The sequence below is a fragment of the Mya arenaria genome, chromosome 15 (assembly GCF_026914265.1).
Source record: "Mya arenaria isolate MELC-2E11 chromosome 15, ASM2691426v1".
In the NCBI taxonomy this organism is placed as follows: Eukaryota; Metazoa; Mollusca; class Bivalvia; order Myida; family Myidae; genus Mya; species Mya arenaria.
Genome location: NC_069136.1, coordinates 36751425 through 36774318, shown reverse-complemented (window position 1 = coordinate 36774318; position 22894 = coordinate 36751425). Strand labels below are relative to the sequence as shown.

The 22894-nt window shown below is 34.5% G+C and overlaps 3 protein-coding genes across 5 annotated transcripts in view; 1 reads left to right on the top strand and 2 right to left on the bottom strand.

The window, feature by feature from the left end:
• The window catches only part of LOC128219003 (beta-arrestin-1-like), a 96275-nt gene extending 84517 nt beyond the window's left edge, over positions 1–11758 (top strand). For 2 of the 3 annotated variants that reach the window (XM_052926805.1, XM_052926801.1), the window contains 3 exons: positions 357–443; positions 1252–1398; positions 4981–11758. In XM_052926805.1, coding sequence (XP_052782765.1) covers positions 357–443; positions 1252–1398; positions 4981–5077 — 331 coding nt within the window. In that variant the 3' untranslated portion in view covers positions 5078–11758. The remainder of the gene's footprint in view (positions 1–356; positions 444–1251; positions 1399–4980) is intronic. The other variant, XM_052926802.1, reaches the window with a different exon arrangement.
• Positions 11759–13961: 2203 nt separating this feature from the next.
• LOC128219022 (U6 snRNA-associated Sm-like protein LSm5) lies at positions 13962–17846 on the bottom strand. Its single transcript, XM_052926834.1, has 5 exons — positions 17784–17846; positions 17240–17335; positions 16561–16588; positions 15281–15353; positions 13962–14697 (listed from the first exon to the last, which is right to left on the bottom strand). Exons 1-5 carry the CDS (start codon positions 17821–17823, stop codon positions 14665–14667), a joined length of 270 nt encoding a protein of 89 aa, XP_052782794.1. The 5' UTR covers positions 17824–17846; the 3' UTR covers positions 13962–14664.
• Positions 17847–19545: 1699 nt separating this feature from the next.
• LOC128219010 (ankyrin repeat domain-containing protein 33B-like) lies at positions 19546–22504 on the bottom strand. Its single transcript, XM_052926821.1, has one exon. It carries the CDS (start codon positions 21690–21692, stop codon positions 20670–20672), a length of 1023 nt encoding a protein of 340 aa, XP_052782781.1. The 5' UTR covers positions 21693–22504; the 3' UTR covers positions 19546–20669.
• Between the last annotated feature and the right edge of the window lie 390 nt (positions 22505–22894).

Genomic DNA, 22894 nt, shown 5'->3' with positions numbered 1-22894 from the left:
GAAGCCCCAACAACAGTCAGTTTAAACACTTCAAAGAGTTTCATTTTCACCATGCCATTTTTGAGAGCATACTTTAAGCTATGATTTAATTTGTTGGCTGAAGTGAAATTGATGCAAACTGTAGATGAATGGATGCTTTGTGGGGGTATTTGCCTGCCTCTTCAGAAGGAAGTTTCATGTAAAAAAAGTATATGCCAAATTGCTGATCGATAGGTGACATGTGATTTTAATTACACTTGGATTCAGGCAAGCTTAATCTAAAGGCCACGATCATTCAATGCTTCAAAATCTTGGATTCTAACTTTATTTGCAAACATCAAAATCAATTATCTAACCATTGTGTGTCCCTTTTTCAGTGTCCAGGACAACGTTCAGAAGGAGAATTTGGGTATTGTGGTCTCATACAAGGTGAAGGTCAGACTTATCCTGGGATTCGGGTCTGGGTGAGTGAAGAACAACTATACATTCTCTTCCATGATAAACAATGTTTACAGATTTGTTAATTATTGTCTGAGAGTATTCATCCGTATACCATTCTGGGTAAATGTTGTCTCAGACAGGGTCAAGTTCTGAGCCTGTATTCCATTACATTTTCAGCCTGAGTTTGAGACTCTGACTCAGGAAAGCGAGTTCAATATAATACAAAGTATCTTTAATATAACTTTATCTTACTAAATGTGTGTCAATTATCAGTAAATAAGTTTGTTGAATCATAATGCAGTAACTTTTTACCAATATACTATTTTACAATGAAATTCAGATTTTCAAAGTCAGACTCAAGTTTTTTGTGAATATGAACTCTGGCTTATCCTGGTACCTGAGTCTGGATAGGTGAAAGTTCAAAGTCATATATATCCTCAGTTTTTACAGGCAAGTAAACCAGTCTATTTGTTATTTAGGCAAGTAAATCAGTCAAATTGAATGTGGTTTTTTTTTTCAGGCAAGTAAACCAGTCCATGTGTTGTTTTCAGGCCAGTAAACCAGTCCATGTGTTTGTTTGTTTTTCAGGCAAATCCCTTGCCATCAGTCTCTTGGAATCAATAATAGGCACATATTTGATTGAAGGCCTAGCCCCAACATGTCTATTTCCCCCACAGGGACCTATCTGAGGAGTTGCTGTTCACCTTGACACATCCGAAGCCCCCAGAGATTTCCCTGCCATTCAGTCCCTCTCTCAACCATCATTATGAAGCAATATACTATTTTATAAATGAATGATTTGTTTAACCCAGACTTGTCTTTTCCCCACAGGGACCTATCTGTTGAGTTGCCATTCACCTTGACACACCCGAAGCCTCAAGAGAGTCCCCCACCGTCGCGGTCTCTCTCCATCAGCAAGCCCTCTGGGGAGGGCTCCGACCAGCCTGTCGATACAAACCTCATACAGCTTGATACAAAGTGAGTCTTGTGAATTCTGCCATGATAAGTAAGCATTCGTAAACAAAACTAGTTGGGACTGTGTTGGGCCATTCGCCATATGAATTTGTTACTGCACGCGCTACCTTAGTCATTGAAATTATAAAGTAGCACAAATCCTGACCTTCATAATTTCAATAATATGGGTTGTGTGTGAAGTAACTGTTTTCATCCATGTTGTCTAGGAATTTTTCAATAAATTTCATGAGTATAAGTGAATAGGGTTGTAATTTTATCTAAATGCTAGTATTTACATGGTTAAGCTCTGCCTTCTGATATGGGCATTAATGAATTATAGTCTAAACAATCACAAAAAACCTCTGCAATATGGAACAACACCACTTGTTAAGCCCCGCCTCCAGAGAGTCCATGTGATTGTTACAATTCATTGAAGATGAATAATATCTATTCAATGGCATGAATCAAAATAGAGCTTGCCCTGTCTGTACAATTTCCGGGATGTCCATGGAAATTCAATGGAAACAAATATCTGCAAGCTAAATACAATGGCCTGAATGTCTACACAGCAAGAAAATGCTAAAGACACCAAGCTACAAATTGTTTTCTGCTCATGTACTGTTGCATAGTCGGGAATTGACTTTAAAACACTGAATAACAACAGGTTAAATGGACTCAATCATGTTTTTGGACCAAAAATTAGTTTTCCAGGTAATGCATCCATCTGAAAACACTGATTTTATTATTATTATACTCTTGGGTACCAAAATTGAAGAATAAATACATTTAAGATATAAAAGATAATTCTGGTTGTAGTGGGTTGCAAAACTATGCTTGTACAGTAAATGAAATATTAGAAAAACTGACACCTTAACCACTCAGCCGCAAGGACTTTTTCAATAGCTGATGGGTATTAACCTTTTTAAAATACATAGGTAACCTCACATGATAAAGTCCATCAACCTTTAGATAAATCACGTTACTAATCCTTTTTAAAATTATAGTCTTCATAGACAATATTTGAGCAAATATCAACATTTGTTGAAAGGTTCTAGCTGTAAAAAAAATCGTAAAAAGTGCCCTTTACAAAGCATTAGCAAGTCCCTTTAAGCTATGTACAACGGTATTCTGTCTTTATGCACGGGGAAACACTGATTGAAACTACTAGCCAGTTACTGGTATAATGTTTGCTGTGTCTGTTCCAGAATTTCAAATCAAATTCTAATGATGATGACGCGTACCTGTTTTTCTGTCTTATTGATTTAATAGACAGATGTTTGAATAATTATGTCAATATTGAAAATACATTCTGACGATGATGTTATTTTATTTCTCAACCCTTTGTACGAGTCGTCTTTGTGGAAATCTAAAAAAATATGAAAGGTAGATCTATGAAATAGTGTAACTATCATATTTATATAAACTTCATAATCATAAGTATTGTTTCTATATTTCTTAAAGACCTTTTACCTATTTATTAAAGCAATGATCCCCAAAATATATATATATATTTTTTTGTCTGTTGTGGTATTGTCACAGCCTTGGGATTGTCTGCATCAGTTGTATTTAACCTGCACCTAAGCGATAACTGTGATGGTCATGAAACTTTGTACCTGTGTTACCAGTGACAATGCCGAAAAGTGGTCAAATTAGCACCAGCTCACAAGTCCTGGCTTGCTCAAATTATCTCAAGCCCTGAGCTTGTCAAAATATCACAAGCCCTGAAGTGGTCAAAATATCACAAGCCCTGAACTTGTCAAAATATCACAAGCCCACAAGTCCTGAATTGCTCTAATTATCACAAGTCCTGAAACGGTAAAATCACAAGCCGACAAACCCTGAATTGGTTAAATTAGTACATGCGCGTAAGACCTGAACTTGCAAAATGCTTTCTGGGCTTGCTCAAATTCTTGAGGATGTAAATAGAAGGGCTTTTTCAAAAATGTGATGGCAAGCAACAGTTAAACGATTTGGGCATGCTTATCTAAAAGTGTATGGTAAGGCCCATAACTGTGGCATTAAATAGTTATTGACTTATGCCCCTAACTATGGCTTCAATAAATCCCATTGATTGTCAGAAAGTTTTGCAAAACTCAACCCTTGGCCATTACTTAAGTATGGTATTAAACAAGATACATGAATCTTTGTACTCATATTACCAGTGACAATGATAAAGCATGCTCATAGCAGGGCTTATTGAAATGTTGAGTTAAACCCCTTGTTAAAAAACACAATAACAAAAACAGATGAGTGTTGAAGTCTCCCTGCAATGCTTTTTGGTTAATAAGTATTATAGTAAGTTGCTGGCAAGTGCTTTGAAATGTGATTTTGGCACAAATTACTCAACTTTATAATCAAATTAAGCTCACTATTTTTGTTTTGGTATAATTTGTGTAATGTTTACTTCTTTGAGAGATTTTAGACCTTAAACTATCTATATACAAAGTCAGAAGGGGTTTATTGAAGTCACCCTGTGGTTGATCGATGGGTCATTCGTTAATAGAATTTAGTAAGAGGAACTGCAGTGTACAAGAACCATAACTCTATTTAAGCTAATTACAGAGTTATTGGCCTTGATTACTTTTTCTTGTCTGGAGATTTACTTAATATAAGTAAAAATAACTTGAACATTACTGGATGGAATTGAATGAAACTGGATACGATGGTAAAACAACATGAGAGGATGTGCAGTATACAAGAACATAACTCTGTTTCAACTAATCACAGAGTTATTGCCCTTTGTTATTTTTCCTTGTCTGGAGCATAACTTGAAAACTACTGGATGGAATTTAATTAAACTTCGTACAATGGTAAAGCACAATGAGAGGAAGTGCACTGAACACTTTTCTTGTCAGTAGCGTAACTTCTAAATTACTCAATGGATTTTAATTATGCAACATTATTTGGTCAAGCATGATGGGTGGAAATGCAGTGTACAAAAACCTCGGAGTTAAGACCTCTTTTCAAAGAAAGAGTTTAAATCCTGTGTTCAGGCGGCATTGGGAGTATTTGTCTTTCCTGTGACAGCTCTAGGTATCTTTAAATTATTGTTATGAAAATCACCAATAAAAACCTTATGTATTGGTCAAAATCAAATGTATGTATATTGGTTAATTGAACTAAACTTCTAAAGCCTATTAAGCTTAAGAAGTTTCAAGATTTTTTTTTATTATTTATGCTATTCAGTTAATTATTGACAGAGAAGAGTGTATTTTGATATATGTGTATGTTAATGGTGTCCCAGAATGTCACAGTATGCTATCCCATTCACATTTTATAATTAACATGTTGTCAACATTCAGATTTACATTTGATATTGTTATTTTCATATTTTGAAAATATGCAGGCGTGACTTTTAAGGATGAATTTTAAAGTAGCATTGTCATTTACTGGCATAAGAGCAAGTTAAGAAAAAAGTCAATGTAGTCATCAATGATTTTTTTTATATAATTTTCACATAATAATTATTAGCTTAAAATCAATGTATTGTGTTTACCGTAATATGAGATCAATTATGACCTTATGAATTTGTTTATAGGTCAAAACATTGCAATTGACCAATCATATATCTCATTATATTTTGATTTATTTTATTTTATTTTCCAGCGAGGAGGGTTATGAGTATCGTGACGATGACTTTATCTTCGAAGACTTTGCCCGACTACGTCTTAAAGGTCATGACGGGGACGATACAGAAGCATAGGTCAAAAGGTCACTGAATGTTTGAGCTTTGTTGACCTACTTTATGTTTTAACCTTGATTATGAAGATTAATTAGGTCAAAAGGTCATAGGTCATTGTCAAGGTGATGAAAGGCATTCAAGGGCAATGATTATATAGACATTGTTATGTTAACAGTTGGTTCAACATTACTGCCCATCAAGTATGATATTTAGCTAAGTTTATAACAAAAACGTCATAACAAAAACATCATTTTGTTGTCATAGCAACGGTTGCTAGGCAGGGTCCTAGGTCATCTCTATAATATGTAAATGTTTTATCCCAAGTATTGTTGATATTTTGATGTTATGTATATCAATATTTTACAAGCAATCTTTCATTGTAATCACATTTTATCAAGAGCGCTTTTTATATGTGAATTAACTCCATTTTCAAAGTTTGAATGCTATTACCTCTTTTTAGTGTTTTATAATGTGTGTACATGTATGTTGTAACATGACGTTAAATGTTGATAATTATGTTACTGATTAGTGACCATTTGGATTGGATGTTCGTGTTTGTTGTCTAACGTTTTACAATCTTAAAGAAAGATGCAAGTGATATCTCACTAATTTTTCTTAAAGTTTTATTCATGAACGATAAAGATTCATCAAAAACTAAATTTAAGTATGATTTTTTTTTTAATCATTTTTAATCCAAGGTTTATACTATATTTCTTGCTTTGACTGCTGCACTCTCACAGATTGACCATTTTGACTTTTTTATTTTTTTTAATTGAAATTAGACAATTTTTGCATAAATGTCTAGAAACCAGTGATACAAGACTGTTGACAAAAAAAAAAATCACAGTTTTTCAACTTTGCATTCAAGAATTTATGTTTTATAGCGAAAAGTGTTACTAACCCTTTAAGAAAAATGATTTTTTCCGCAGTTTCCTAAACTATTGAGATCTGTTTTATTGTGTGTTATCCTATATGACTGAATTGAAGGCATTTATACCAAAACTAGTCGATTCTGAGACAAAATCTAAAAACCTGTCAATCTGTGAGAGTGCAGCTTTAAAGGCAAATGTTCTAGAGATGGTTTTCCTTCCATATCTGATGAAACCTTTGTACACAGATTTTTTACTTTGAAATGCACCTTTAAAGGTCCATGTACTGAATGGCACAATTCCAGAGGCCCCAGTGACATTTCTATACTGAGTTTAAATTGAACTATTAATTCAGTAATGAAAGGAATATGGATTAAACAACTCTCAGGGCCTCATAAGTGAGGGAATGGGGAAAAAAAGAAATTAACAGAATCCTCATTAACATTCCTATAATGATTTTAAAGTGAGTGAATGGAAAAATGCAGCTAATCTATGCGGTTGTCCTAATTTCTTGTAACAAAATGGAATATTTTCCTTTTAGGAGGTAAACAAATCTTATATAAATGAATAAGAGTTCCTCGAAGATATTTGGAGAAATCTTTCCTTTTTTCCTTAAAAATAGTCTAATCTGAATGAAAAGATGATTATTTTTTTTACATAAATGGATAAAATGGATACAATCATTACCAACTTGGAAATGATTTGATTATCATGAGGGTCATGTGAATTAAGATCTCATTACCAGAATGATGGCCCACACTATTTTCCTTTTTATAATCTGGTCATTGTAATGCTATTTTATCTAAATAGGACATACCGTTGAAATTTAAATTCCGAAATTCTGAAATAGCTATCATAATATAACGAAAAAAATTGTTCTTTACTGTTTCCCAACCTGCCGAAAAAAATTCAGCCCAACCCTTATTCTTTCTTTGCCAGCAGACAAACTCTCGCAGACCACCAATTTTGTCCCTGCCCTTTTTTGTGATAAATCATTGGTAGTTTAATTCATGGGAAAATTGGGAAATTATACCCTGATAAAATGGCAAGGGTCTCAGTGTGTAATTTATTCTAAGCCATAACTTCATGAAGTATAACATTAAAAAAATATCACAAAAAAACGATCCAATGCTTTTAGCAATAAAATTAGCAAACAAATTTTAATGTTTTGGGCCTAAGGTTTGGTATGATTTTTCCATCGCTTGCATGTTTTATGACTTGACATTATTTCATATCAGCAAAAAGCGTCGAGGAAGCGCGATCAAGGCAACACCAGAGAATGAAGAAAACGAAGAAAATTCAGGAAATGTTTTCATTGGATAGAATTTCCCTCGTGTGAAATCACTTGCTTTGCTTGGACAGCACTGCCATGCTTTTACATCTTCGATAATTATGTTCACACAGACATGTATTTAATCTTCTGTATATATAGTCTAACAGGCTAGGAAAAAATAAATATAGTTTATTTCTGCCACTGTGGAGGCAACTGTGAACATAAATTTACTATGTTATCATTGTATTGTATTTGATAATGGTACAAATACCTATGTGACCAGGTTTTGTACAGAACTTACAGTTAAAGCAATTGGATTATTTTTATTTAATTGCAATCTCAGAATAAGGTGAATGATGTATGGTTAGTGTAATTTAATAATTATTTTTATAAAGGTTCGGAAAAAAATGGTAAGAATAATTTACCTTTTACTTCTGTATTGTCAACTAATGCTCTTCAATTTGGAGGGAATAAAGATATCAGTCTTGCTCTCCAATTTGGAGGAGTAAAAAATATCAGTTTTGCTCTCAAATTTGGAGGAATAATTTTTTTTTATCTTGCTCTTTAATTTGGAGGAATAAAAGTAATACTTTTTAAGTAACACCATTTGAATATTTTGATTTATTTCATTTTCAAAATTAATGATATTTAACAGCTGTGTGAGCTGGTTAGTGGACATAAGAAAAAATAAGAGATATGTATGCTTCTGAAATAACAAAACATCCATATTTCCATATTATAAATTCATGACATGTTGTTGTTTTTTAAGTCAATAAATATAGTGTATCTTCATAGTTATACATTGTATATTTGATCAAATTATGTGTATGTGAATAAATGTTTATTTATGTATTATGTGCTGGAACAGAATGAATGAGCTTTGTTCTGTTAATGAATACTTGTATAAGTTTCATGATAAAAATAAATGGACAGATTCTGGATGGATTTGCACACTTGCCTCTTTAAACCAAATGTGGCTGAGAAATGCCAAAGCTGTCCCTTTCAATTACATGTACTTTTAAGGAAAAACTAAGGTTTTGACCTTTCAAAATTTGCTGGTTTCAGGCGCTGCCTTATACAGTGTGTTTATACCACGTGCTACGTCGGAAGGCAATATTTTGCTTCGAATGAAGACTTAAAACAAAAATAACTTCACTATTTCTTCACCATTTTAGATGAAACATAGGGCAGTCTACGCCTCTTACATAGCACTGCCTTCAGTTTTTATCAGAGTTTGATCGAGAGTTTAGTTTCTTCAAACACTTCGAAAAATTCACAATACAGTCGTCTGATAGACAGAGCACTGTCAAAACATCATATTTAAAACAGGTTTGTTGAAGTGTTTGATAAAATAATCACTTTATCAAACTTCAGTAATAAAACAAAGCCGTGGCTCTTTAAGTGGCATAGACTGCCCATTGTTTTATTTAAATTGATGCAGTAAAAGAAAAGTTATCTTTGTTTTAAGTCTATATTTTATGCAAAATGTTGCCTTCCCATGTAGCATATATGACGTAATTTATGACGTGGTATACACACACTATTATACATATAACTCTGACCAAGACCGCCATGTAGAATGACCGCCTGTCTTTTGTGAATTAATGCATAAATGAAGAAATTTGACATGTATGTAAACTTCACATCTATTGTGACCCCAAAGCGTAATTCTGGTGCTTTTAATTTATTGTTCTTGTCATTGTTGTGTAGTTTTGTAAACAGATCTGTGTAAATATACATTTTGTATACATTTGTTCTCACTCTTCGTTAAAATGTTGAAATTTTTGTTGTAATTATACTTTTTCTTACATTTTGATAACAATAATGAATCAGATCATTCATCCTATAATAGTCTAAGGAAAGACGGACAAACGGTCAGAGGGATGATTCCAATCTTTGAAATTTAGTTTGCATATGAGATTCTAACCCAAAGCAGGCTTGTATACCTGTTGAAACATTTTTCAAAGCCATGTATAACCATTTCAAGGTATTTCTTACTATTGATAATGCAATAGTCCAGCGAAAAACCCCATCTTATCATCTGTACGACAGACTGAAATTGAAATCTCTTGATCATGTAATCAGGATTAATTTTGAATGTTATCATCCTTGATTGTTAAATTTTTAATTTTGATCAGATTTACATGAGCTAGTCTCTCAAAGTCATGTTAGAGTGACATTGCATAATTTAAAGGAATGGCATGACTTTGAAAGGAACAGTTAAGTTAACCCTTTGCATGCTGGGTAAATTGTTTTCTGCTCAAAAATGTCGTCTGGTTTATTCTAAATTTCTTTCAATTTACTTAAAACTTTGGGCATATATTGACTGAGTGGCAAACAGCTTGGAACCTGACCAGGCGCCGAGTTACTCGGCGTCTGGTCTGGTCCAAGCTGTTTGCAAAGCATTTAAAATCGCCATCAGCAGCCTAAGGGTTAAATGCCTTAATAGACAGTTATGGGCTTGTATTCTTACAACAGAAATAGTGTGCTAGTGCTTTACAATAATCGTAGTTGTTGATCAATTATGAGAGTTTGAAGAGATTTTAAGTGCGTCTGTTCGAAAAAAAAATTAAGAAAAAAAGCTGAGGTATTCTCATAGCCCTGGTATCTGTTATAATTGTTGTCGGCATCAGCAAAATAATCATCTTTTGCCATAACTCATAAAACATTCAAAAGATTTCAAATTTGTAATTATGCTGCCATAGAAAATATACATTTGTAAAACAAGGCTCATTACTCTTAATTTAAAAATTGTTGAGTTATATCCCTTCTTTGATTGAAAAAGCATCAACAGACAAGTTTTGGGGCTCCATGCGTTGCTCTAGTTTACCAAACTAACGTTTTGAGTTTTAAGACTGTTTCTCAGAGCTGACTCAATAACTTTTGTGAACCACTTTTACTGTTGGGATTGATTTTGATTGTATATCATTTTGCTTTGTTATCTCATAAATATTATTTAGGGACTTCTTTTAAATTGTGTTTATAATTACATGTATGTATTTCGCTCTTTTTAACATAACGAGCAACAGAATTGACTGGTACAAAACTGCGGGTATATTTTATTTTTAGCAATATATTTTCTAGAGAATATTTGGTGCGTACTTGTAACTAAGGAAGAAGTATTTATCATATCATTTGCCAAAATATTTTTTGGAAATGCGTTAGTATTATGAAGAACGATGATTGATCTTTTAAAGAATAGTTAAAAAGAAGTCTCTTTCCTGTATGAAAGAAAACATGAGATATTGATCATTTTGAAATAACAAAAATTACTACCAAGTGATATTCCTATATGAAGAAAAATGATATTATTCTACTCAAATTTTGCTTAAGATTACCTGCAGATCTGTGACTAACGTTATCCTCATAAAGTAATCTCTTTTTGGGAGTAATTTCGGCTATTGAAACTATTAAAATACCGGCTACTATACTATATTAAATGTCTTATTCTGACTGTAGATTATAGACTGTTTGGACTTATGTGTTTCTTTTGTAAAGAAAAACATGATAAGGATCTGAAGAAATTTTACCACAATCTTTTCTATGTGAGTATCATTGGATGATCCCAAGGACCACAACTAAGATACATGAAATAGTTAAAAAACTTTTTGGTTTACCTTATTTTCAGTGCCATTTGGTCCTGTATGACAAATATAACAAGAAGCCCAAGGGGGCCTATACTCTACTGGCATGAATTTTTATTGGTATTTTTTTATCCAAAGCGTAGTAATAGACAATATACTGAACCCACATTCAAAGGGGAGCAATCAGTGTACCACATGTTTAACAACGAAAGGGAGATAAAACACTATGATTATTCACAACTTCATACTGACGTTTTTCACATACAGACCATCAAGTGTGGAAATGATTGTCTAATGAAGCTCAGTTTCTTAAAAAAGATGAATATTATCTTACCAAAATAGTTGCAGGTGATACTTGGCAAAATTTGAATAGTATATTAACAATTCTTTGTTAGATTTTTTCAATGTTTAGAGGTGCTAATTTAGTTTTCTCTTCTTTTATATTTTCTGTACTAATATTCAATATAAAATGAGTACGCGAAAAAGTAAAATACCAGCTTTTTACACAAAATAATTGATGTATAACAGGCTATTTGAAAAAAATATGACTAACAATATTACAAAGTTTTAAGAAGTTTCGAATTGATGTAATGGCTTGCTTATTTCCACTATTCTATCAAAATTTTAAGCACACAGGCTTATTAAAATAGTTCAGATATGATTGTATTTTAAAAAAAAAAAAAATGCTGCTTTTATCACATAAAGACATATTGCAGACTGCAATGTAATTTGCCGGCTTGTATGTCAACTTAATACTTGCCAACACATGCTAGTATGTCAGTTTATATTAATTTTCCTCACGTTATTCTTCAAATTATTTAGCCCTTCATACATATTCAACATGTATATCAAATAACTCGTGTATATTTATTTGTTATATATATCTGTTATCATCTGAAAAGCTTTAATTTCGATTACGTCTGGTGACTATAGTGTGTTAGATCACATTCTCCATATAAATAAAATGTGCAAGAAATTTGTTGTTGTCTTTTACTTTTATTCTTAGCTCTTGTTTGAGACTGGAATCAATGCTAGCCATAGGTGGCAGTATCAGTTGAGACTGGAATCAATGCTAGCCATAGGTGGCAGTATCAGTTGAGACTGGAATCAATGCTAGCCATAGATGGAAGTATCAGTTGAGACTAGAATCGATGCTTGCCATAGGTGGCAGTATCAGTTGAGACTGGAGTCTATGCTATCCATAGGTGGCAGTATCAGTTGAGACTGGAGTCGATGCAGTACCAGGTAAGACTGGAGTTGATGCTAGCCATAGATGGCAGTACCAGTTGAGACTGGAATCGATGCGAGCCATAGGTGGCAGTATCAGTTGAGACTGGAATCAATGCTAGCCATAGGTGGCAGTATCAGTTGAGACTGGAATCGATGCTTGCCATAGGTCGCAGTATCATTTGAGACTGTAATCAATGCTAGCCATAGGTGGCAGTATCAGTTGAGACTGGAATTGATGCTTGCCATAGGTGGCAGTATCAGTTGAGACTGGAGTCTATGCTATCCATAGGTGGCAGTATCAGTTGAGACTGGAGTCGATGCAGTACCAGTTAAGACTGGAGTCGATGCTAGCCATAGGTGGCAGTACCAGTTGAGACCAAGCTATGCTAGCCATAGGTGGCCGTACCAGTTGAGACTGAAAATAATGCTAGCCATAGGTGGCAGTACCAGTTGAGACTGGAAACGATGCGAGCCATAGGTGGCAGTATCAGTTGAGACTGGAATCAATGCTAGCCATAGGTGGCAGTACCAGTTGAGACTGGAATCGATGCTAGCCATAGGTGGCAGAATCAGTTGAGACTGTAATCAATGCTAGCCATAGGTGGCAGTATCAGTTGAGACTGGAATCGATGCTTGCCATAGGTGGCAGTATCAGTTGAGACTGGAGTCTATGCTATCCATAGGTGGCAGTATCAGTTGAGACTGGAGTCGATGCAGTACCAGTTAAGACTGGAGTTGATGCTAGCCATAGGTGGCAGTACCAGTTGAGACCAAGCTATGCTAGCCATAGGTGGCCGTACCAGTTGAGACTGAAAATAATGCTAGCCATAGGTGGCAGTACCAGTTGAGACTGGAAACGATGCGAGCCATAGGTGGCAGTATCATTTGAGACTGGAATCAATGCTAGCCATAGGTGGCAGTACCAGTTGAGACTGGAATCGATGCTAGCCATAGGTGGCAGAATCAGTTGAGACTGAAAATAATGCTAGCCATAACTGGCAGTTTTAGTTTAGATAGGAACTAATGCTTACCATAGGTGGCAGTATCAATTGAGACCTTAATCAATGTTAGCCGTAGGTGGCTCAACTGCTAGCGATAGGTGGCAGTATCAGTCAGAAAAAAAATGTTAATACAATTGAAAAAATTGAAATTACTTCGCAATCCACTTGAAGCCAAGATAAACATGAAGAATTCTGACAATGTAAACCATACATATAAATTCTGAGAGGTTGAAGAGACATATAGGGGCCATATTATCAACGTGTGTACAACAAACAATTGTATAACCTTCTCATTGGTCCAAAGCATGATTGGCCACACAAAATATGTATCACGACATATTCAAAGTCTATAAATAACTCTTGATTGTTTGATCAGTAACAGGGAGATATATATGCAGACCAAGCTGGTATAAATCCAGGGACCTAATTTCTGAAATAACTTTTTCTGGTATAACGTCTTAGGACATTAATCAGGATATTACATCGATAATTTTTTTTTTTATAGGGGCACTTCTTAACTCTTACATAAATAATTATTGCTTCCAAGGTTTTTTTCTTGCGTGTTGATTAAAAATTGGAAATAAAAAAAGCCTGGTTATATAATTAACAGTTGTTTACAAGTGAACCATGGTTTCGGATTGGATATGGCTGGCAGGCAGCGATTAAGTTACGAGTTATACAGTGAACATCAGATCAATTTCAATGACGCGAGACATTATGTTGGTGATGAGATAAATAATCATTTTGCTTGCAAAATAAAATAAACAATGTTAAATGTACTGACAAACACAACTTTAAGATACATGTATATTGATTAAAAAAAAAACAGTCATAAAATAAGATGGGGCCCATAACTAAGATTAATTTCATTATCAGGATAAAACTTTGCTTGCAGGATGACTCTTCAATATGGGTCAACATTTACTTCGTAGATAGAAAAAGTAAATACATTATCTTTATATTTATTCCTTAAAGATACAACATTAACTATGTACACAAATGATATAGATGGATGATAAGTTTAATCATTTACAGACATGATTTTTAATGAAAAAACAAACACATTGTCAAAGGCATTTCTTGGAGAGAAAAAAATGTAATGCCAAAAACTTATAATTCCTGTTTTAATTACATAAACCATTCTAATTTGTAACATATTACAACATTCTGAACTTGATGGTAGTTTATTAAACAAAATGAAAATAAGAATACAAAATAGCATGATACTGTGATTATTTTTTTTAAACAAGAACACTGTCCAGCTGCCAGCTTGAGATTGCGAAACTTTAAAGAAAAGTAGAGGGCATGGCACATGACAGACATTACAGTATCTATATTCATATGGCATTTAGTCCATCTTGCACTTTGCCATATAGTTCATAAAACAGCACTTTCAAGTTAAGAGAATTCGTTATTTTGTAAGTTTTCAACAAAATTGAAAATATTTGTTAGATGCCGGTGTTTACACTATTGGACCTAATTTACATTCAACAAAATATAATTTAATCTTCAATTTTGTTGAGGAATTTTATAGTCGAAAATTTTTACATTTTATAAAGTTGATATTTGACAGCATTATTTTACTGCCATGAAACAGCTCAGCACTAATTGCTCAAAGCACATGATTTCTTCCAGAAAAAAGGCATATGGATCAAGACTCTGGTCCTTCCCCTCCTGGCACCAACTGTAATGAAAAAATCACAAACAAGACTATTATTCTAAGTGCTTCACTGCCATTCAGTAGTTTAACTGTGAAACTGTGAGTTTCTAACCTGCTGGAAAAAGTTTTGTGTTCTTTAACATTGCAATAACTTGTACAATACATGTAAGATGACTGAATATCAAATGAGTATTTAGTCATTCAATTAAGAATTTATCAAATGAGTTTTCTGAAATTGATAAAAACTCACTTTTTCAATCATTTTACTGAATAGGTTAGTAATGTCATATATAATTTAAATTTGCTATTTGATACGAAAAGTTACAAAATGAGTTTGGGAATAGTTGTAATCTGAGCCTTAAAGGTCTTTCCAATGTTCTCTTAAATAGCGAGAAATAAAAAAAAAACATCCAAGGTTTAAATCGTTTTTTTGTAAAAAGTTGGACAAATCATTACTAAGGGCTAAATATAATTTCAATTCATAAAAAATCACATTGGTGAAATACTAGAAAACATGTAATTGTTTCATTACCGGTACATTCGTAACATGGAAGGTCATGTGATAAAATCATACATGAATAGATAAAGATAAAACAATGCCACTGACCATAGTAATGTTGTTGCCATTGAGTAAGATCTGATCGAGCTTCGTCACTCTTCTGCCTTCTGGTGTACTCTCACTAAAAATGGGAAACAAAAGGTATGATGCATGTTTGTACAGTGTTTTTGTCAATACATTAACTCTCCTATCAGAATGGAAACAAATATATAGCAGAGCAAAGGTTTTGGTACACAAAGGTAACTTCACCATCAACCCTTGCGTTTAAATTATCTTTGCACTTGAGTATAATTTCCAGTAGTTGGTGCAATAACTATTATAGATAAATTTATAAGTGGCCAATGCCATGTCATTGTGTAAATTCCAAGATAATATGTTTGAAACATACTGGTAACTTGTTTTCTTTTTGCATTTAATCAGCATATATAGTCACAAATTGTTATCATGATATTCATTTTAAATAAACAGAACAAGAATGTTTATCCAGATTATGTCATTTTGTCAGTATTATTTTTTTAATTAAACAATAGAAATCACTCAAGAATTGTTACAGCCAGAGTTGTGGGCCCTGATATACATGTGTGCACTTGTGCATAAATGGTAAAATTCCTGATTTTGTGTCTTTATGAAATGATGAAGATGAAAGATATTATCTTTTGACTAATTTGCACCTTAAAGCAAATTGACTGGTCAACAGTAATAACTGGATAAATATTGACCAATCAATTAACATTTTGGCAAACTTAAACCAAACCAATGAATGTACCTGTTTAATAATAATTCAGTTGTCTTATGCACTCTTTTTAACTATTCACACTATTTATTGCAACAGTGAAACTTAACAGAAAACAACTGTATAAAAGTGTTACTGGCAAGGTATAAAACTAGTGTTGGGAATCAGTTCCAATTTTACAATCGATAATCGGTTCCACTCAAGTAACCGACTCAAGTAACCGATTATCTATCACAGTACAATCGTTTTTTTTAAATACTAGATAAAACCTAAAGTGAAGTTTTATTCATGCACATTATTAAACTCTTAATCATTATATGCATATGCGTTACGTCTATGATTGAAGTAATTAAGTGTTGTATAAAAAATAGTTCATTTTTACTTGCTCATTGTGGCTTTCATTTGCCATTTTGTTAAAGATAACGTCTGAACACTTTCTTCTTCTTCTTACTTATATTTTTTTCAATTTTTTTTTCGATGATCGATTATAACCAAATACAATCGATTGTCTCTGATTTCAGGCCCAACCAATCGATTTTCAATTATAATCAATCATCAGAACATCACTATATGAAACTGATTAAAATATACTCACAACTCTATAACGTCCTCCAATACCATATCTTTGGTTGGTTAAGGAGCATATTGATTAGTGGCAATTTTCTTTCAAGTCAAATTCAACGCGTTCTAGGTAATGTTAAACTTATAACGAGTAGGGGAAGACAAGTTAAACAAAACAGCAATTACACCTGTGGCGTTTGTAATGTTTGTAATCTTGAAAGTTTCACAAGTCCATACAAAATTTTACCAGGCTGAATTTCAGAAATATTTTTTTCACTATATAATTTTACTATTATTTATTATAAACGTTTTTTGCCTGTATCTTTTTAAATGCTAATTGCATTATTAAGTTTCAAAGCCAGAACAGCCAAAAGCTATTTACAAATACCATTAACCAGATACACACAAAATATTCTAACAAAAATAAGTTGACCATGATGTCAGTCAATAAGATTTAATATGAACTTATAGAAAACAGGATATAAATTGTGCATTGCATTTGAAATAATACTAAACATATACAGATAGTAAGCAGAAAAGTCCAATAATTCCATTGGCAACATTGTTTATTGTTGCCAATTTGTGTGATTGATGCCCTATTGATGGTTCTAGGTTACCGTAGTTATAACTAATAGTTTAGGGACAGAAGACCAACTGCATTGGAAATATCTGATATATGAATGTCCTAAATGAACATCTATGCAAAAGGATACTGACATAATCGTCAAACCCGAGTAGAATCCCTACAATCTCCTTGTCATTTTTCATGATAATGTGAATCCGAGACCCAATACATTTGTCCACCAACTCTGAAATAAGAATATCAGTTAGCACTAACATAAAATATAGGTTATGTTTAGAACACGTATATATATTTAGTCAGATGTGTCACAGTTCATATCTTTTAATCTAACAACAAACTATTAAAATATTTTCATGTAACATATATTCAGGCTTATATGGTCATGACTAAAAACATCCATTCCAGTTTTATTTCAGTCAGGATATTATAAAAAAGAGTAATCATCAATTTATATGACATAATAATTGATTTAAAAAAGTATGTTCTTAAATGTGCAAGAGTTTGAATAGTTTGTTATAAGCGCTTATTGATCTAGATGAACAGGTTGCATTTTTTTCAATCAAACCAAGAACAAAATCTTGTTTAATATCAAAACATGTGAACTATTTACTTTCAATCGCTTTTTTCAATAGTTAGGAACACGATAAATAAGTAAACATTACAGAAATGCTTACCTAATGGCAAAAGTTGAGATGGATTTGTGAAAGTCGTCATTGTTAAGAGGCGATTGATGTACTCAGTCAAACCGGCTTTGTAATAACGTCTTTCAAGCAATCGGGGCACTTCGTTACGATCAAAATACAGGGTACACGATTTAATTAATATCGGGTATATGTCAACAAGAAACATTAGTCCAACGAGCTACTTTCCGACACGAACAATAAACATAAATAGCATATCAAAACATAACAAAGAGCTGGTGACTTGGAAATAAAAGCATACAGTTTAAAATAGGTACAATATTGGACTGAGTATTTGAGGCCATCCATGTCTTCTTGAAGTGTATGGTCATCTTCCTCAGATTTGATGTGTCGATAGAGCACACAGTCATCTCCAAAGAGACTTTCGTTTAGTAAAAGAATAGATCATTCAAGTCATTGAATTACTTTAGGAAAAGCAGTGGACCTGTGACGCTCCGGATTGTACTGGTGCCTTTGTAGATATACACCCTTCAAGGTTCACGTGGTAACTGCGGCCCTCCATGAAGCTGCTTGTCCAACTGTCCATGTTAGTACGTACTCCATTATGTTGTAACTTGGAGTTGAGACGTTGGTGCGGTTTTTTCTCGAAAGCCTTAGTACGTAAGATGACACCTGTCTGACAGTCTGATCAATGTTGTCAATTGTGTTTTCTAGATAATGGTTTGTCATCATCATCATCATCATCATCATCATCATCATCATCATCATCATCATCATCATCATCATCATCATCATCATTATCACCACCACCATCATCATCATCATCATCAGCAGCAGCAGCAGAAACATCATCATCATCATCATCATCATCATCATCATCATCATCATCATCATCACCACCACCACCACCACCACCACCACCATCACCATAACCACCACCACCACCACCAACACCAACACCACCACCAACACCACCACCACCAGCATCATCATCATCATCATCAGCAGCAGCAGCATCAGCAGCATCGTCATCATCATCTTGATCAGCATCCATCATCGTCATCGTCGTCGTCGTCATTCTCGTCGTCGTCATCGTCAACATAATCATCATCATCGCCACCCTGTTGATTCTGCATTTATTACAATAAAAATAAATCAATGTTCGACCTTCTCCTTCACGTAATCTTGATGACAAATATGACCACATTTCTAAATCAATGTACTTTTCACGACTCCGATTATTCCGCCTCAAAACGTTGACCGCTCTTTCGGCCAATCTTTAATAGGAAACTAAACAACAGTCACCTTTGGTTTTAATCCCGTGACACATGAAGTAAGGCAGAAATTAAATAGAGAATCAGGTAAATGTTTAGAACCATCCGATATGAAAACTAGTCGTTCGCTCTTGTTAGAGATGGGCCCTTACATATCTTATGGAAATGTGGTAGGGGGATGGGGGAGGCATGGACACGGGGGACTTTTGCTAACGGTAACAAAGCCCCGCATGTTCGGAGGAGAGAGGCTCACACCAAAGAGATCACTCTATATAGACAGGACACAATGGGTGAAATTTTACTCTAATCCTCTCCTACTTGTAGATCTGTCAATTATTTCCTTAACTCATGAATGTATGAAGAAATGTCATGCTCCAATGCGTATATATAGAAATGCGTTTTGAAATAAGACTTCGAATTAAAAAACTAGCCTCTCGCGCTTTTGGAAAGACAAAACATTGGCTGCGGGTTTTAATGTATGCATAGCGAAATTTACAATTGTCTGATGAAATATTCGAATATCCTAAAACGCATATTCAGTGTGTGTATACCGCGTGACAAATTACGTCACACTCGCTACGTAAGTAGACAAAATTTTGCTTCGAAAGATGACTTAAAAGTTAAAACAAAGATAACTTCTTTTTCTACACCATTTTAAATGAAACAAAATTAAGGCAGTGTATGCCACCTAAACAAAAGCCAGTCTATGTCACCTAAACAAAAGGTAGTCTACGCCGCCTAAAGATCCCCCCGCCTTCGTTTTATTACAGGAATTAGATTAGGTGATTACTTTCCTCAAACACTTCGACAAACATGTTTCCAAAATAACGTTTTGACAGTGTTTTGGCATCAGGCGGGGTTTGTGACAAGGTTTGTCGAAGTGTTTTAAAAAAACGTACTTCTCAATCAAAATATAGTAAAAGACTGAAGGCAGGGCTATGTAAGCGGCGTTTACCGCGCCTTTTTTCATTTATGCACCAGTCAGTTATAACCACGGCCCCCAGGTCCGGAGAGGAGCGGGGACTTTGACTTTTGATCCAGCCAAACCCGAGTAAAATCCCCGCCTTGCGGGGACGAATAGATGGTAAATCCCTGCCAAATGCTCCCGCACCCCAGGGACCCTAGGTAAAGCCCATTCCCCGCTATAATTGACGCGAAGACAAAACCACCGCATTCACCCGGCACTGCGGGGCCACCTGGAAGGTAAAAACACGGCCCATTTTCCCAGCTATCCCCGGTATACCCCCGGACCTGGCGGCCGTGGTTACAATTGACTGGTGCATTAATATGATGAATAAAAAGTAAAGTAACCTTTGTTTTAAGTCTTCATTTGAAGCAAAATATTGCCTTCCGAGGTAGCATTTATGACGTGTTTTATAACATGGGGAAGACGTTACTAATGTTGTTAGAACTTGTGTCCAACCCATTTGCTTTTTGTATACTCTATATTATTGTTGTAAATACCGATTATGTTGAAAGTAAAAAAGGCAATAAAATATGTTTAAGGTAAGACACACACTGATTGTAATAGAACAACACTATTTTTATTTTAAATGAAATATTTCATGTAAACAAAACAAAAAATATCAATAGCACTTATGACGAAACTATGTCTTCAGATAACATCGATCTTAGATTTGCTACGCTACAAATGGTCAAGTTTGTTATTTTGTTGCACAAGGTAAAGTTTTCTTCCGCTCGGAATACTTGGTAGCCTCGTTCGCCCCATAGATTTATCCTCGGTAGTTTCCGGGGTAACATTCATATGTCGGCCAGATATTGGCGTAAGCACACGTTTCAGATTTTTCTGAGAGTCTAAAATGCTAAATAAATCACTTCCTATTGAGTTAATTGATTGTCTACTGCCCGCTTCCGGTCTGCGTTTGTACAAATTGCTGTTTGAACGGTGCAGGCTATTAGAACGAGACAAATTATTGAGCAATGTATGTCGCTCCGGAAAATCGTCAACATAATTCGGAGTAGTGTCACGTGACATGTACGAGCCTTCAAATTGTTTGTCTTCCGGTATTGGAGAAGCCAATAACCGGTTTACAAGGGCGGTCCTTGATGGATTTCTAGAATGAGGATTGTTCGTTCGATTTAGAAGATTTTCATCTTCCATAAGTCGTTTAAGACCGGTTTGATTAGAGACGCGTTTTTTGTCGGCCCCTCCTTCACAAACTAATATTCTGCAACATTCCGTCATTTGCAGCTTTACTGCGGCATCCAAGGCTGTCAATCCGTGTTTATTCCGAAGTTCTAGATCCATAGAGGATTTAGTTGCAGTAGCATTCACAAGAATTCTAATTGCTGACGAATTTGCACACATAACGGCATGAATAATAGCCGTGTTTCCGTCCTTGTCTTGAGCGTTGACGTCACACAATTTGCAACGTGACAACACCCGCACAAGGTCAATTTTGTCAACGTCCATGGTCGCGTACATTAACGCTGTACGTCCGCTTTTGTCCCGAGCGTTAACGTCAGCGCCTTTACGTAGGAGCATGCGCACAACGTGTGTTCTAACGTCCTCATTTCCGTCACATACTGTATAAATTAAGGGCGTTTTTCCGTCGTACAAACGTGCCTCTAAACTGCCATCACTTTCTTGTAACAACTGAGTGATATGTCGCACTTTTCCATTTGAAATAGCCGTAAAAAGATCCATATTTTTTTTTAATATTTACGTTTTTAAACAGGTAAATGTTTGTTTTACACCGTTAATCCGTCAATGTAAAAACACCGGGCCACTTATAGCCGAATGTAATCGCTGAATTTGGACTTTTGCCCAGAGATCACCAAAATTCAAGGTGGTACATTTCCAGTTGTGCGACGAAATGCTACTGATTTCGAATTTAATCCACTGAATCTGGGCTTTTGCTCAGAGATCATCAAACGCTAAGGTGGTATAATTCCAGTTATACGGCGGAATGCGTCTGATTTCGAATTTAATCCGCCGTATCTTGACTTTAGCGCAGAGATCATCAATAGTTCAGGTGGTATAATTCTAGCTATACGACGGAATGCGTCTGATTTCTTCTCTTGGTTCAAATAGCTGTAATAATTTCTGTAAGCGTACTAAGGCACATTATTACCACAGCAGTGCTAATAAACTTCTTTTTGAATAATTAATAATTGTAGAACATAAAACAAATGTTTACAGTCTTTATGAACAGTCGTGTTCCAGACAAGGTCAAAACTCGAACAGCGATCGATGTGTAATCCGGAAATTAGCCATTTTCTCTGCATTGGCCGATATACGTTGCCAGCCAGCTTTTAAGTTCCCCTGTTTATTGTATTTAAAAAAATCACACTTGCTTGTTTGTAAGCCAATATAAGATTCCAAACTCCACTCTGCAGCAGCGAATATTTCTAGAACGGCTTATTGTTATTCCGAAAATAGTCCTAGTAAGCAAATTGTATTTTTTGCAAGTCGATAAATCCATTTTCGATTAAGTTAAACATGCCATGGACATTCGGTCTGCCAGATATTAAATCGCTTCCATTATAAAACGTCTTTAATCTTACAATTGAATTGGATGGTAAACAAATTAATTCCATTTTAAACTTTATAGCTTAAATTGGACTCAATTGGAAGCTTATCGAACTGAAGACAAATATTTTCATTATTATATTACAAATCCTTTACATGCGCCTCAACTATTGAACAATTCAAATGGCAAATGCATTGTTTAATAAATTGTATGGTAAACATATTGGTATACATTTTCTTAAGACCTGCAAATTCTATGCGTTAGAAGATGCCTTTGTATTTTTTATTTAAACAATTAATATTCCCCGTTGCTAATATTCAAAACAAGCACCCAGTCAACAAGCATACAAACGCCTCAGTAAATATGTATTTTCTTT

Excerpts from the sequence above, each read along its gene's own strand:
- LOC128219022 (XM_052926834.1), bottom strand. The coding sequence starts at position 17,823 with ATGACGACTTTCACAAATCCATCTCAACTTTTGCCATTAG. Across the intron at positions 16,589-17,239 it reads CGGGTTTGACGATTATGTCA|ATATGGTATTGGAGGACGTT; the intron begins GTATCCTTTTGC and ends AACCAACCAAAG. Across the intron at positions 14,698-15,280 it reads ATGGCAACAACATTACTATG|TTGGTGCCAGGAGGGGAAGG; the intron begins GTCAGTGGCATT and ends TTTTCATTACAG.
- LOC128219010 (XM_052926821.1), bottom strand. The coding sequence starts at position 21,692 with ATGGATCTTTTTACGGCTATTTCAAATGGAAAAGTGCGACATATCACT.